Source organism: Lithobates pipiens, unplaced genomic scaffold (assembly GCF_037356315.1).
Source record: "Lithobates pipiens isolate NorthernLeopardFrog02 unplaced genomic scaffold, aLitPip1_a1.2 Scaffold_8, whole genome shotgun sequence".
Taxonomy (NCBI): domain Eukaryota; kingdom Metazoa; phylum Chordata; class Amphibia; order Anura; family Ranidae; genus Lithobates; species Lithobates pipiens.
The window spans coordinates 208,915,065-208,931,775 of record NW_027507903.1 but is presented as its reverse complement, the minus strand read 5'-3'; the positions used below and the strand labels follow the sequence as shown (position 1 = coordinate 208,931,775).

Sequence of the window (16,711 nt, the reverse complement as noted above, 5' to 3'; positions counted from 1 at the left end):
TCGACTGCTAGATCATATGGAAGAAGAGGACTGGTCTTACAGCCTGGAGGGAGCCTGCAAAAAAAAGGAGGATCGGGTTAGTAAAACTGCTTTTTGCAGCCACTAGACCAAAACAAGCATTTTTCCTTTCCTGGATTTCAGCTTCAAGTCAAGTCAGAACCTAGCTCTCTTAAAAAACAAAAAAACCTACCTAGCATGGCCCCATACAGAACTAAGGTGAATACTAAAATAACAAAGAGGGACAACCTTTAGCACAAGGTATGTAGGCAAAGGACACACTCCTTCCATGTCACTAATTACATAAACTACAAGGGATTAATACACAAAAATAATCAACTGAGGCTGCAAATGTTTTTCTTACCACTTTAACTCTTCAAAATACCAAGTGCAATCATTTAGAATTTGGGTGAAGAGTTTAGTCCAGTATAACACCTAGGTTCTAAGTACACCTATCATGCATTTTTCTAGATATCTATGCATTAGATTTAATAGACAACAGAGAAGGAAAGAGGGAAAGAGGCATTGGGTTCCAAAAGAGAGACAGTCCCATCAAAGGAAGGGCAGTAGGAAGCTATGAAGATGCAGCAAAGACACACTTTCCATTCACTACCTGGCTCTTTACTGCACTTTAAAGTGGTTGTATTTTTTTTTTTTTGCCCTGGTGCAGCTCGGCATAGAAACCAATCAGTGAAGAAAGCATTCCATGACTTGTCCTCCTCCAGACATAAAGCTTTTCTACTCTGAGAAAATTCTGGTAGGCATTGCATACTGTACACTGTGCCCTGCATTTTATGAATGACATTGCAGGGTGTAGTATGGAACGTTTTTGCGACATTAAGCAGTGGTATCTGCTCTCCACTATAAATAGCCTCCTAAGTGTAGACTTTGGCTGGCTCATCATGCCTGGTTGCCCTTGCTCTCCAGAATGGTTTCTGAGCTATTATAACCAGCCCCGCCTTTATTACAGCTTCTACCTGATTGATGCCATTTCTGAGTCATTTCTCATTTCAACTTGTAGCAATAAAATCCACATTTAATTAAAGACAGGTCAGTGTACTTAAAAAGTCTTTAAATTTACTATGACATAATGATTTTCACGCCATAAAGCTGTAAATTGAAGTTAAAATGAATAGGACAAAGTGGTAGCTGGAGTAGTCAATGCTAGAAAATTAGTAAAAAGTAATATTTAATCCTAATAGACAGTACAGTACAAGTATTAAATTATTTTGTTACTGGGAAAAAACGTGTTTCTAAATTAGTATTTCTAATTAAAGCAGCACAAAAGCTCATTTGGTTCACTTGCAATTATCAGAATATTTTTATTGGCTTGTTGCCTCCCTCTTTCGTTCCAACTTGGCTTGTGTACAGTAGGTGGATAGTTTGCTTTTGTCATGGACAAGGGAACAAATGCATAGTCAACCACTGAGATTTTTCATATATGCACAGATATTTATGATATACACTTTAGCCACACACGTTACCACAGTGGTCATTATGTTGCACTGTAGTGCCATTCATTCTAAATTGTGCCCCAGTGCCCTTTTCCCAACACAGCTGCAGTCCATGCATGCATCCAGAATGCATGATAGTACACTTCAAATAAATAGGCTTCCCTAATGCAACACAAATTAGTGCATGAAATGGCGTGCTTTAAAGCAACACAGAGATTTAAATGATGCCTGTGTAAACACTGGAGGTATGCATGCAAAGCTAAAAGGACTCCGTGAGTCCTTTATGAATATTGGAACTTGTCTGACCTTGGCTTCTATGATTTTTTTTTAAATTACCCACGTGTTTCTTTACACTGTTTTACTAAATATGTCTTTAAAAGGTAACTGTAATGGTTTTAGTTCAATTGTATTTTAATCGGTTTTTTTTTCGTTTTTTTTAATACATATAAGGAATAATATGATGAAAAATTGACATCATTTGTGTAATATTTGTGTAATATGTTTACTTCCTATGATCATCTCTTCCATCTAGTGTCCATTTTGTGGTATTATCTTGATTGAGTTTTTTTTAGAAAAATATTGCATTATGGACACTAGATGGAGCTAATATGAGACAGTCTATTGAACAAACCTTGTTTCCTGCTTTGTCTGCCTGATAGAAACTGTCAGCTAAATTATTTATAAAGGACAAGTCCCTTCTCTGATGACTCCAATGAGTTATATAAACAAGGGATTTCTTTCAGCTGGATTTGTGAAAAGAATACTAGAAAGCTAGGAAGGAAACCACTGAAGGTTCTTTTACTTTACAAATGATTGATATGCATTTACTTGATCAAGATTTCCAAAATATTTCTATATATAAAACTTTTGGGAATTAACTGTAATCAGTGTGTAGTGAAGTTATGTAGGATTGATTCCAAGAATAATATAATTAAAAAAAATACAGGCAAAGCGGTTTACATTTTTTTTACAGTCCATTTTGTTGTCTTTTGTGTAAACATCAATAATCCCAATTTGTCGTGTGCTGCTCTAATCAAAACACTGTGACTAGGTATTGTTCAAAATGGAGTTTGTTCAAATTTTAACTGGTTCAATGCTGATTTATTGATAAGGTTAAATGTATATTTTTCAGAAAATGATTGTCAATCAAAGAATACCTGTCATGAGAGAAAAAACGTTGCTGACAGCCATATGAAAAACCCAGTTGGCTGACTGTCATACTTACCCTCTGACTTCAATGCTGAATCAGTGAACAGGAACAAGTATACAAATTAGGAATTCTGACATCATATGTTGCATTCCTTTTGGTTTTTGATCAATGGTTCAGAACTTACTGGAGCCAGAGGCAACCAGGCAACTCATATTTTCAGAAGGAGGTGAAAAACAGCAATCAGCGTATTTCTCTGGTGACAGGTGTTCTGTGATCCCTGTGGAAGCTGAAAATCCCTATTGCTGCAGTAGGTCGCTCACTTGGCACAGCCACTGTTTAGAGAACACTTTGAATTTTATTTTATTTTTTCTTATCGAATCGTTTTTTTTTTTTTTTTTTTTTCATTATACAACAAAAATTCAAAAACACACAAAACATTTCCATCAAATAACCCCACCTAACAATAACACCCACAAACAAAGCAAAAATTTGAGTTTTCTAAATGAATGTAAAGTGTTCTATGAGTGGATACGGTGAAGAATGTGAAGTAATCGCCCCTCCTCAATGGTGCTCATACCAAGCAATTAACCTCCTGTGTTCGCAATGCAGCGGGCAGCCACTCGGCACGGGACCCAAAAGCTAGCACCCTACTATAGTGATTTCCAGTTTCCGCAGGGTTTTCAGAGTTATGGCACATACATACTTATATTAGAACAAGCTGAACCAATGTAACAATGTAACCAGTGTAACTATGTCAAAATTGCCATACCCAAATTTCAGCTTTCAAGGACTATGTACATTTATATGAAAGGTCGCTATCTGCAATGCACAGAAGGGTCCATGAGGGCTGGATTGCCTAGCACTGTGCTGTGCTGAAAAAAAGGACTGCATGCAGTATTTTTTTCAGTTCATTGTACCTGCACACCACTGCAACATGTTGTTGTGAGATCCGAGCGCAAAGGAGACAAGGCATTTTGTCATGTCCATGCAGTGGGATTGTGCTGGAATAGCTGCCCAACATAGTCCCACCACATCTGCTGAGAACCATCCCTTATTTCATCAGCTTCTAGGTTGGTTGACCTGACTTAAAATGAGTTATAGAAAATAATATTTTTTAGCAAATATGTATTTCCTTTTAAATCTTTGAATGGAAAGAGTTTGTAGTATTTCAAGTTAGTATAATATTAAAGGTAATGTAGACATGTAGGGATTCCACCCTAAAGTGGAACCTCCGCTGATCGGATCCCTCCCCCCCTCCGGTGTCACAATTGACACCTTTCAGGGGGGAGGGGGGTGGAGATACCTGTCAAAGACAGGTATTTTCACCCACTTACGGGCATAGACTCCCGTGGGAGTCTACGCCATTTCCTGCCCTGCCGCGCTGTCTGCTGGGACACACACGGGTCCCAGTGACAACGCGGAGATTTCCTATTGCGCGGCGCGGCTCGCGCATGCGCAGTAGGGAACCGGAAAGTGAAGCCGATTCGCTTCACTTCCTGATTCCCTCACCTAGAATGGTGACTACAGCAGCCGAGAGCCGAGTTCTCGATCGGCCTCGGCTGCCGGCATCGCTGGGACCCGGGACAGGTGAGTGTCCATTTATTAAAAGTCAGCAGCTGTAGTATTTATAGCTGCTGGCTTTTAATATTTTTTTTTTGGGTGGAATCCTTCTTTAAGAGTGGCATACAGTAGCTTTTCTTAAGCTATACCTGTCTCCCCATAACCGTTCTATATTATCTTGTAGGCTGGACGAGACATTCACTGTCAAAGTGGCAGACTTTGGCCTTGCAAGAGATGTTTATGACAAAGAATACTACAGTGTGCACAATAAAACTGGAGCAAAACTACCTGTGAAATGGATGGCACTTGAAAGCCTTCAGACGCAAAAGTTCACTACAAAATCAGATGTGGTAAATTATGTTTTATGTATAATTTACATTTTGTTTTTAATCTGTATTGTAACTTTAAAGCACACTGAATATACAGTACACACTAGCAAATATGTTCCCTCTCTTATTGCAGCAATGCACTATAAACTAACACAATGCACAGGCGAAAAAATCTTCAAACATATAATTTTACCATTTTTTTCGCAAGTGTATTGTTTCAAGCTTAACATGATAATAGTGATAAACAAATTCATGAAACAGTGCTATAAATGAAAAAATATTGGAGGAAAACAAGGGCCTTTAAAGGGAAATTCCAGGTATTGATATTTTATACAGTTACATTGATCCAACCTGGATCAATGTAACTATACAATATATATATACCATACCTGGCCAATGTCCCTGGAAGCTAGAAATCACTTAAGTAGATGTCTCTACTCCAGTAATCTCTACTTACCCCGCCTCTTCACCTTGTCCAATCAGAAAACGATGTGCATTTATTTAGAGAATGAAAAGCATTCTCTGATTGGTGCGAATGCCAAGTTGCTGAGGCCCAGACCTAAGTAAACAGGAGTAGCGGTTTATACTTCAGTATTTTACAGCTCACATGGGTATCAGCTAGAAATGGTATATACATAGGTCCAAGCTGGACCAGTGTAACTGATCCAGCTTGGACCAAATGTTAAAACACTCCACATTTACCAGAAATATTTGACCTCTTTTCTCAAAGAAGGCCAAAACTTCTAGGGCTGTTTAGGGGATGAAAAAACCCTTAAAATGCCTGTAAAATGGGCGTTTAACAGAGACCTACTAGTGACTAGAAACAGAGAAAATATCTGAACTGCCTAAAGCAACCAACTTATTTGCAGAAATAGTTTCTCTGGTACATACAAGAAAAAGATAACTGATTAGTTGCTGAGGCAGGACAGACACTATTTTCTCCTATTTAATACATATTTGTTGGCATAGCTGCTGAGAATTGCATCAGACCAAATAAGTAAATTATGTGATAATTTCTCGGAAAAAAAAGCTTGTAGTTGCTTTTGAAGCCAAATGTCCAAGCCAGTACCACCCAAATCTTTCAGGCTGCAACTTACATAATGGTCACTATGATGGGGTTTCCATTAAACATCTGCTTACCATATTAATATGCTCACATGGGACCGTAGAAGTCCTGTGTGAGAAACGTGTTTCGGAAAAAACATCTTTCTTAAATTAAGTGAAACTGGAGGTCTAGGAATGTGTCGGTGCAATACAATATGTTGCCATACAATATTACTAAGGGATTACATAGGGCCTGGAAGTATATGAAAACAAAGGAATGTCATTTGTTACATTTCATGAAATACAATTGTATTTAGCATTTACAGCAGAATTCTAGTACACAAAATATTGTTCATTTTTCGCCTACATAAATTGTTAGGGTGGGTCTTTACAAGAAAAGAAAAATACTTATAGCAAAATTATAGTGTGTTTTAACTGAGCACATATTTTTATTATAGTCTTTATGTTAACCCTATTTTAATATTAATTTTACACGCTTGCTGTTATTTTGTTATATTATTAAAGTGGTTGTATACACCGCTTTGTGATTTTTACCTACAATAAGGCTTACCTGTAGGCAAAATTAATTTCTCCTAGATATTCACCTTGCATGCAGCCGCTGACATTAGTGGCTCTGAAGGTCCGGTGGATGCTGCCGGAAAATCAGAGCATAGGTATGGTAAATGCATAGTCATATTGGTCCAAAATGGAACACTGTAAGTATGCATGAAATATGTATAAAATATCCATACCTGGAATTCATCTTTAATATAGACATTTGAAAATCAAATGTTCTCAGTAAAGTTTCTATGCTTTTCTCTTAACAGCTGTTGAGATAAAATATGAGCCCCACAGAATGTCAACCAATTGTATAGCATTGCAAGGAGTATAGTCCAGTACACACGATCGGATTTTCCGACGGGAAATGTTTGGAAGTCAGGCTGTTGACGGGAAATCAGACCGTGTGTATGCTCCATCGGACAATTGTTGTTGGACTTTCCGGCAACAAATGTTGGCTAGCACATTTTCAAATTTTTGGCCAACAAATTTCTGTTGTCGTATTTCCTGATCGTGTGTACACAAGTTCATTGGACAAAAGTCCAAAGTACCCACACGCATGCTCAGAAACAGAAGCAGTCGGTCTTGTAAACTAACATTTGTAATGGAGAATTAACAGCGCACAATTCTCTTCTTCTTTAATGGGATAATAATGAAGCTGCTTTACTGGGGATACTGATGTAGTTATTGCAAACTAATTTTCAAAGGCTTTTTTTTCTAGTGATATCAAGAATAATATTATTATGTGTTTTTTTTTATTTGTACAAGTTACCACAACACCATTATCAAATCACCATGATCAAAGATACAACTATACTGGTGTCCCGTGTCAATTTTACATTGTATTTTTTTTAAATGTAACTGCGTTCTCCCAAACTGTCATCTGAAGTAAAACACATAGCCAAGCATTATTCTACACAATTTTTTCTATTGTGCATTAAAAAAATAAAAAATAAATAAAAAATTAGACATGCTATCTGATAATAGAACTTGACCAAAAAGTGCATTCTATGCATCCAAAAATTTAGAAAATATACCAAATCAAATCATTATTCAACCAAAAAAATTAATGTCAAAGCAATAACTCCAAGGCCAATAATAAATTACACGTTATCTCCTCTGATTCCGCAACATGTCCGGTTGACGAACGGCTGTTCAGAAACAAACTGAAAAGCATGAAATGAAAAACGCAAAAAGAAAAGCGCAAATCAACACTTACCAAACTTCTACTAACACAAAATTAGCAGAAGGAGGCCAAAGGGTGGCGCTAAAGAGGTGAAAAATCACGTAGTACGTCTAGTACATCACTACGTTTGGAATTGTTGGCCAACATTTGTGTGACTGTGTGTATGCAAGACAAGTTTGAGCCAACACTCTTCGGACTAAATTCCACGGTTTTGTTGTCGGAAGTCCAATCGTGTGTACAAGGCATTTCAGAAAAGAGCTATTCTGTAGAACTGCAAAGCAGGAAGCAGTGCCTCCGTGTGCTTATACGTTTGCCAATTATGCATAGTAACAAGGTTTTTAAAGTATTAATACACATTGATAAAATAATCATACCACATATTGGTTCACTGATCTGATCTGTTTTACATATGTTCCTATTTTTCATTCCCTTAAAAGCAGATTTACACTTAAAATCTAAATCCCTGCTGGTAGCAAAACAGCTCTCTACACAAACATTTCCTGTAATTTCACTGGTCACCATACCAGCACTTTTATATGAGAATGGAAAACAAATGAAACAACCACGGGCCAGTGGTCTCACTGTAAAGCCACTATGAGTTTTTTCTATCCAACCCAGTGGGTAAGAGAAAAAAAAATGTCAGAGCTGCTGTACTAACAATCACTGACAGGGGGAAGGGCTCCCCCGCTAGAACACTCTGATCAGTGGCCAGTCGGCTGCTGGTTTTCCAGCATGCTTGTCCAACAGAAGCTGGCCAAACAGCCAGCTTCTGTCAGACCGGCTGCCACACACACGGGCCGAATGATGGCTGTTTTTTATTGAACTGGCCAATGTCACCCGGCATTCGACCTATGCGTACGGGCTTAGGGGGAGAGTATCATGGGTGTTCTGAAGAAAGATCTACCCTTCATTTAAATTGGTCTGTGTAACAATGTCCACTGGTCTGTGTAACACTGTAGTATGCGATACATACTAGCACATTATGGCTCTACCTTGTAGGTCAGAAGAAAAAAGGCACCCAGCGGCTTACTACCACTTTAACAGCTCTAAAGTTTCAGATTAAAAAACATGGGTAGAGTTCAACCAATGAACTAATTCTGTAGCTGGAACATATATAAAATAAAGGAAATTTTTATATGGTTTTAAAATCCCAAGTTTTTCTAGACTAATGATATTATTTGCCTATAAGATTGTTTATATGTTTTTTACATACAAGCGGTTACCTAGTAATAACGTGTCTAATTGTTTCTAGTGGTCATTTGGTGTGCTGCTATGGGAACTAATGACAAGAGGAGCACCTCCATATCCTGATGTCAACTCATTTGATATAACTATTTATTTACTGCAAGGACGAAGACTACTACAGCCTGAATACTGCCCTGATCAACTGTAAGTGCCAGATCTGAATTTATAGCATAAAAGTTGTCTATAATTCCAACAAAGTCAGTTTTGTATCATTAAATTATAACAAAATCAGATGCATACATTTTATTTGGGGTTTTGTAGATTAAGTTTCTCCTTTGTTTCTAAAATGTTGTTGCCCTGAGTATATGAGTATATTACAGCAAAAGCAATGTTTTGCTGAATAAGATTGTTTAATAGCACTTGAATCACAACATTAGCCAGTTCCCGACCTGCGTGCGCCGATGTACGTCTTCAGAATGGCACAGCTGGGCAAATGGGCGTACCTGTACGTCCCTTTAAATTTGCAGCCATGCAATCACGTGCGCGCCGCCAGTGGCGCGCGCGTGCACAGGACGGGACCTCCGTCGGATCGCGGGTCCCATGGACTCGATCACCGCGGGGATACTCGAGATCGCTTCACAGAGAGGAAGAATGGGGAGATGCTAATGTAAACAAGCATCTTCCCGTTCTGCCTAGTGACAGTGTCACTGATCTCTGCTCCCTGTGATCGGCAGCAGAGATCAGTAATGTGTCACAAGTAGCCATGCCCCCCCACAGTTAGAAACACTCCCCAGGACACACTTAACCCTTACACTGCTCCCTAGTGGCTAACCCCGTCAATGACAGTGTCATTTACACTGGAATCAGTGCATTTGTATAGCACCGATTGCTGTATAAATGACAATGGTCCCATAAATGTGTCAAAAATGTCCGATGTGTCTGCCATAATGTCGCAGTCACGATAAAAATCGCTGATCACTGCCATTACTAGTAAAAAAAAAACTATTAATAAAAATGCCATAAAACGATCCCCTTTTATGTAAATGCTATAACATTTGCACAAACTAAACCAATCAATATACGCTTTTTGCTATTTTTATTACCAACAATATGTAGAAGAATACACATCAGCCTAAACTGAGGAAATATTTAGCTTTTTAAAAAAAAAAATTGGGGCTATTGTGATTTTTGCGATTTACCAAAAATATGTAGAAAGATATGTATCGGCCTAAACTGAGAAAAAACAATGTTGTTGCCATGTTCTTAACAGCCAATGAGCCATCAACTGTTAGCAGGGTTTCCCACTGACAGCTGAATGTAAAAGGAATTACTGGCAATACAAATGTAAGGGGGAAAAAACGGCGTGGGCCCCCCCCCCCCCCCCATCCATACCAGGCCCTTTGGGTCTGGTATGGATTTTCACAGGAAACTCCATGTCAAAAAAAAATTTCAAACAGCACTTGGATCCCCCTCAAAATCCATACTAGACCCTTATCTGAACATGCAGCCTGGCAGATAACAAAAAGGGGAGACGAGCAAGCGCCCCCCCTTAACCGTACCAGGCCACATGCCCTCAACAGTAGCTTTTTTAATGAATGGCAAATAAAAAATGGGAAAAACGCTGTGCGGTATCATACTGCACACTCGAATGTGAATGAAGCTCACTATCACTAATAACAGCAATAACACAAATAATATAATAAAAGTACTGCTTATTTTTTGCCAATCTGTTAAACACAGGTGTGCTGATTTTATAGTCATGGGGTTATTTACTAAAGCAGCAGAGTATTTTTGCAATATAAAATCAATAGCCTAGTAGTGAATGAGTTGAAACTAAGTAAAAATGTATGCTGCAAAGGGGTGCCTATTCATATGCAAGACAAATTTATAAAATTGCCTTTGCAAAGTGAAAACTTAGCAAATGAGGGGAAGCATGTGAAGTAAAAATCCTATTTTTGTAATTTACTTTGCAAAGTGAACATGCTGAAGCATAGTGAACATAGTGAAAAAAACTCACTTTGCAGCCAGTGTGTCGTTTATGTGAGGTACATATTCTCTGAGGATTAGGATCAGTGCACGTTGTACTTATGCATCAAGTGTCTGATAGTAATGATTTGATATATTTATGTATTATTTTATACTATAGGTTTGTTTACTACAGATTTATTACATTTCTGTTTTTTGTTTTTGTTTTTTTTTGTAAAAAAATAGGTTTGAAGTTATGTTGAAATGCTGGCATCCAAAACCAGAGTCACGTCCAACGTTTTCTGAATTAGTTTCAAAAATTTCATCTCTTTTTTCAACATTCATTGGGGAGCATTATGTGCTTATCAACACAACATACGTCAATATAAAATGTACTGCCCCCTATCCATGTCTTCTACAGGCTGAAGAAAACACAGATTTCAATCTGGATACATGACTTTTTCCTAACCACCCATGTGACTGAGTCTCTTACTCTTGAACTTCAAGAAGATCTTTTTGTCCAAGTACTTCTTCGATGTTATATGTCAACGCAGTTGACGTTGCTTTCACTTTTGTTATATTGCACTAGAAGCAGACATTTGTTCATTATTGTGACTACAGACTGCTGTACAAAGGATGGTACATGATACACATTTTTATTGACATGTTTGGAAAATGGTTACTTGTTTCTTGTGTTTAACATTGATATTGTTGCTATGTGTTCAGCACAGTTCTAGGAAAGCGGCCCCTACTGATGGTGGGAAGTGAATGGCTATTCTCAGAACATCTCCAAAACAATGTGAGCTCTTTGCTGTAATGTCTGTATAGCACTTTTATCTAGGGAGATAGCTGCTGACTGTAGTTGTGCAAAATTCTCAGCCAGATACTGGAAAAGTTGGTGGACGATAAATGAAGAACATGTTACTGAAGAAGAAAAAATAATCAGAATGAAGTTGAACTGCTAGATTAAAAGAGCAGTAATGAGAATAAAATGAATGTTGGGAGCAGAAGACTTAAGAAAACTCATATAATAGTACAAATAATGGTTACCATCCCAAGGTAATCTAGTACAGTCACACTGACAGTAACTGCTATATAATACAGCAGTGATGCACCTGTATTTCTATGGGTGAGATAGGAAGACCAAAGATAGTCTTGATGCTGAAGAGAGCGTGAATAAACTAGGAGTTAGGCTGGCTATACATATTCAATTCTCTTATACAATTTTCCTTTAGATTTACCTTAAACTATGTAGTGCAAGGGCCTGCCTAATTGGATACAATTATTTCGTTTTGACCTCATATTATATGGTTTCTGGTTATTTTAAAGGAAAATTGTATAAGAAATTAGAACATGTTTGGCCAGCCTTAAGCCCCATACACACTATCAGATTTTCTGCAGATTTTTTCCTTCAGATTTACCAAAACCATATAATATGAGGTCAAACCTTAGGAGTTTCAATTTGTATGCAATCGGCTGGCCCTTACACTACATTGTTTTGGTAAATCTGAAGGAAAAAATCAGCAGAAAATCTGATAGTGTGTATGGGGCTTTATTCCATGTACACACGGTCAGACTTTCTGGCAGAAAAAGTCAGACGGAATCATTTCATCAGATATTCCGATCCTGTGTGGGCTTCAGCTGACTTTTTTTTTTTTCAAAAATTCGGACGGACCTAGAAATAGAACGTGTTTTAAATCTTTTCAACGGAATCAATTCCTATCGGGAAAACCGTTCGTCAGTATGCTGTTCCGACTGACCAAAAACGACGCATGGGCAGCTATTGGCTACTGGCTATTGAACTTCCTTTTTCTAGTCCCATCGTACGTGTTGTATGTCACCACGTTCTAGACGATCGGACTTTGGTGTGATCGTGTGTAGGCAAGTCTATTTCAGCGTAACTCCGTCGGAAAAAACGTCAGAGTTTATTCTGATGGAAAAAACGGTCGTGTGTACACGCCATTAGACATTATCGGAACATATCAGAAAGGGCACTAGATTATCTGCCATAGTGTGTTGTAATTTCTGGAGCATATAGCATCATTTGCAATGCATAAGGTATGATATATTCATCAGGATGCCCTCCAGAGCCTGAAAGAATTGCACCTTCTGTGCCCATGGTACCTTAACCAGTGGCCCCATCACATTTCTGTGTTTTGTATTTGGGAGGTTAAAAATAAAAGAAGGTAGTATTTTTATAAAGGATAACAAAATGAAGAAACCGTGCATTAGTCTACAAAGCAAATGTCCTCAGGGACCAAACGTAATAAAGGGTTTGTGTACTGGTGCGATTTTACCATAGGTGTTTTGCTAGAGCCAAGTTCTGCTCACAGCAAGTTGACAGATCAAAAATCTCCATGAAAGTTTCACTCAACTCTTTAGGGAAAGATCCAAGCTGTGTACACTGGAGTAAAAACTGAAAATGCTAGAGGTGGGTAAACATTAACTGTTGACACACATATGCGCTTCTGGCACTTTCCTAAATGGCTCTGATCAGCCTGCAGTGAATTAAGTTTAGCTGCAATAGAACACAGGTGGAAATATGGCATTCATATACATGAGCCCCAATAAAATGATGGTATATTGCTTTTATTATTGTTGAGAAAATTGTACTTTGTTTTCTTATTTTACACTGTACTTATCAAATGTAACTCTCAAAGCAGAGTGGTCAACACTGGAAAGCTCAACATGCAATGTTGTGCTAAAAACGTTCATATCGGAGAAAAGAGATGGACCAATTATTGATGGAAACATAGGCAGTCAATCATAACTGAAGACTTTTAAACAAATCAAGTGTCCATCACTCTAGATAAAATGGAAAAGCAGCTTCCAGTTCACCTAAGTTGCTTTCTCAGAAACTGCCACTTCCAGAACACAAGCTTGGTTGCACTGTTTAAGCTTGAGCAGTTGATTACACACTTTACAAACCTGATTCTGTCAAAAGAGTGATGTGAACGCTGGAGCAGCACATTTATTACATCTAAACAATGACTGGAAATACAATGTGTGTTCCTGTGGATTTGTTTTTGTTTTTTTTTCACCTAAAGTTGTACAGTTTTTTTTTGTTTTTTTGGTGTAGGATGTAACTGGATGTGTTGATTTAAAGTTTTATATTTTTATAATAAATGTATTTTTAAGGCGATGTACAACGTTACATTAATGTGTAAAGGGAAAAAGCCGGTGAAATATGTGTATTTTTAATTTTTCAAGTACAATTAAAGTTTAAAAATACCCTTCTTACTGATGTCATGTGTAAGAAGTGTGTACCAGTTGTGGAAGGATAGTGGAAAGTGTGGTTGTTGCATTGATGACAAATATGTGTGAACTGCAGTTTTTGTCCTGTAGCTGACTATATTATACCACAAGGAACCACTTAATGGAGAATGAAGCCCTGGTTTCAGTAGATTGAAAGCCCTGGAGTCAGAAAACCACAAACAGGCACACTCATTGAGAACATCCATGTGAGCATTTGAAAACTAATGCATAATACAGCAGATAGTAAAAAAATATATATATATATATATATATATATATATATATATATATATATATATATATATATATATATATATATTCTTTTTTTTTTTTTTTTTTACTTTGTTGGCTCAAAATAAATAGGCATAGTGAAAATATATAATATGGATAATATTTAGACCATTGAGTCTAAATAAAAGAAAAAATTGTAGAAAACAGAAAATCTGAGCTGTAAAGAAAAGGAACACAGAAGAACATATTGTTATAATAAGAATAATCTTAATAAATCTTTCTATACATGTCATCAATATCTCCATCACATATACAAAGCCTTAAGAAAGTGCCAGTAAAAAATTCAAAATCTTTTATAAATTTCACTGGTAAAAAGGCAGTATAAAACAACCAACACATTTAAGGAGCAATAACATTTCCTCTTCATCATGGCTTAACCCGTTCGCTGCCAGAGTAGCTTGCGTTTTTTGCACACATGTTTACAAAATAATTTTAGACCTGAAGATTACACACAACTCACAAATATTATATATGTAGCACTGACCCCCGAAGGAGCGGCTGATGCAGAACACTTTGGTAAAAACTGAAGAATTTGTAGATAACTTGTAGAACCCTCGTATGGTACCAGTGTCTTGCAGCCGGTCCGGCGATACCACACGAGATTGGAAAAAAAAAAAGGGTCAGAGATTTCTTTCAAAACAAAGTTCTTTCAACTTACCGACCAGCCTGCAACCTTTTGCAACCAAAATTTAGGGATAGGACTAAAGAAAATACTGGGGTGCCTTGACGGGGCTCTGTAGCTTACACATGTATTTGCAAATGTGTGCAGACTAAACCCCTGTTTTTAACACATACTGTTAGACAGGATAATACGGTTGGTTGCAGGCTGGTCAGTAAGTTGACCAGAGAATTTCCCTGGTTTTGTTTCGCATGTGTCGCTCTTCTATGTGCTTCTTGCTGTAAAGGCCAGTTATAGGTGAGGGCAGTAGCCATTTGTTTGTACTCTGGGACATCTATCCCTGCATTTTTGTGGATAGGACAGCCCATTGAAATGAATGGGCTGGCTACACGAAGAACACAGGCCACCCAAGTGTGAACCTGGCCTCAGAAACTGAGACCAATCTTTGCTGGTATTATTGGCTCTATTATACATTAGTTAAAGTGGAGGGCCACCCTGAAAAAAAAAAGACATTAAAAATTAGAAAAAAATCTGAAAAAAATAAATTTAATTTTTTTTTTTTTTACTTACCAGAAATGCCTGTTGCTAGGCACATCATCCTAATCTGCCTCTTCCTCCTCCGTGGAGATCTTCTTTCTTCTCTCCTCATCGCGTTGTCTTCTGGGTAATGGGTCGCGCTGTGTTCTGGGAACTGTGTGTCCCAGAACACAGCGCATCCCATTCACAAAGCGCTGCGTGACTCGCGCATGCATAGTAGGAAACGGGCAGTGAAGCCACAAGGGGGAATCAGAGAGCCCTGCTCGTTAGAGCTTACAATCTAGGAGGGAGGGTCAAGTTATACAAAAGGGTAATAGCTGTGGGGGATGAGCTAATGGAGAAAGTAGTGCAGTTGTTAGATGGAGGCAGGATAGGCTTTTCTGAAGAGGAATGTTTTCAGGGATCGCCCAAAAGTGGATACATTTGGAGACATTCTGACAGATTGGGGTAGCGAATTCCAGAGGATGGGCGAGGCTTGGGAGAAGTCCTGGAGATGGATATGGGAGGAGGTGATAAGGGAGCTAGAGAGCAGGAGGTCTTGGGAGGAACGAAGAAGGCGATAAGGTTGGTATTTTGTGACTAATAAAATGATGTAGCTGGGGGAAGAGTTGTGGATGGCTTTGTAAATTATTGTTAGTATTTTTAATTGAATTCATTGGGCAAGTGGTAGCCAATGGAGGGATTGGCAGAGAGGGGTCGCAGACACTGTGCGGTTTGTAAGGTGGATGAGTCTGGCAGCAGCATTCACGATGGACTGAAGGGGGGGTAGGATAGCCTATTTAAAGGTAAGCCAATGAGGAGGGAGTTGCAGGAGTCAAGTTCAGGAGCTTTGTGGTTTCATTGGTTAGAAAGGGACGTAGTTTGGAGATCTTGCGGAGATTGAGGTGGCAAGCAGGCAGATAATACAGTAAGACACCATTTTATGAACAATAGAATACAAGGTCATTAAGTAGTGGCATGGAGTATTTTCAGTGTCATTTTAATGCATGTTGGAGATTGCGTTCTACAAGCCCAATTGTAGACTATTACATTCTTTTCATTGTTGGAATATCAGGAACGTTGAGTCATTAAAACTTTAGGAAGAAAATGTGGACATGGCCTGAATATAATGTAATCATCCTTACATGAAATGATCTATTAGTCATATTAACACAATTTTTTGGCTTTCTGAACAGATAGATACTTAAACACATCATCACCACTAGCAGAAAGAGGCAAATTAAAAGACTCTTATAAAATGAGTGTGAATAGTCTGCTTGAAATCTCCAGTAACCCAGCACTTCCTCACCAGTTCCCCCTGATGAAAGTGTCTTTTATTTGTTCCACTGACCTTTTATCAAGTTGGCCTCAGTGATTCAGCAGAGTGTTCCGCATGATGGTCTCTAGCTCGCTTTAACAATGTTTGGCAGGAGCAGGCACATTACTCACGTTACGTTAATTACATTGTCAGTATTCTTAATCTGGATCAAAGTCCTCCTGGAGAGATCTTGGAGTCACAATTCTTTGGACTGTACTGCAGCTGTTTTTCAGGGACATGAAGAGTGATCCTTGTCAGGGTCTTATTATAAGCCCCATCATCGT

General features: G+C 38.2%; 1 protein-coding gene across 2 annotated transcripts in view; it reads left to right on the top strand.

The window, feature by feature from the left end:
* The window catches only part of MET (MET proto-oncogene, receptor tyrosine kinase), a 196,138-nt gene extending 182,470 nt beyond the window's left edge, over positions 1-13,668 (top strand). For both annotated transcript variants that reach the window (XM_077471942.1, XM_077471943.1), the window contains 3 exons: positions 4,346-4,511; positions 8,531-8,667; positions 10,675-13,668. In XM_077471942.1, the coding sequence (XP_077328068.1) occupies positions 4,346-4,511; positions 8,531-8,667; positions 10,675-10,885 (514 nt within the window). In that variant the 3' untranslated portion in view covers positions 10,886-13,668. The remainder of the gene's footprint in view (positions 1-4,345; positions 4,512-8,530; positions 8,668-10,674) is intronic.
* The last annotated feature ends 3,043 nt before the right edge of the window (positions 13,669-16,711 follow it).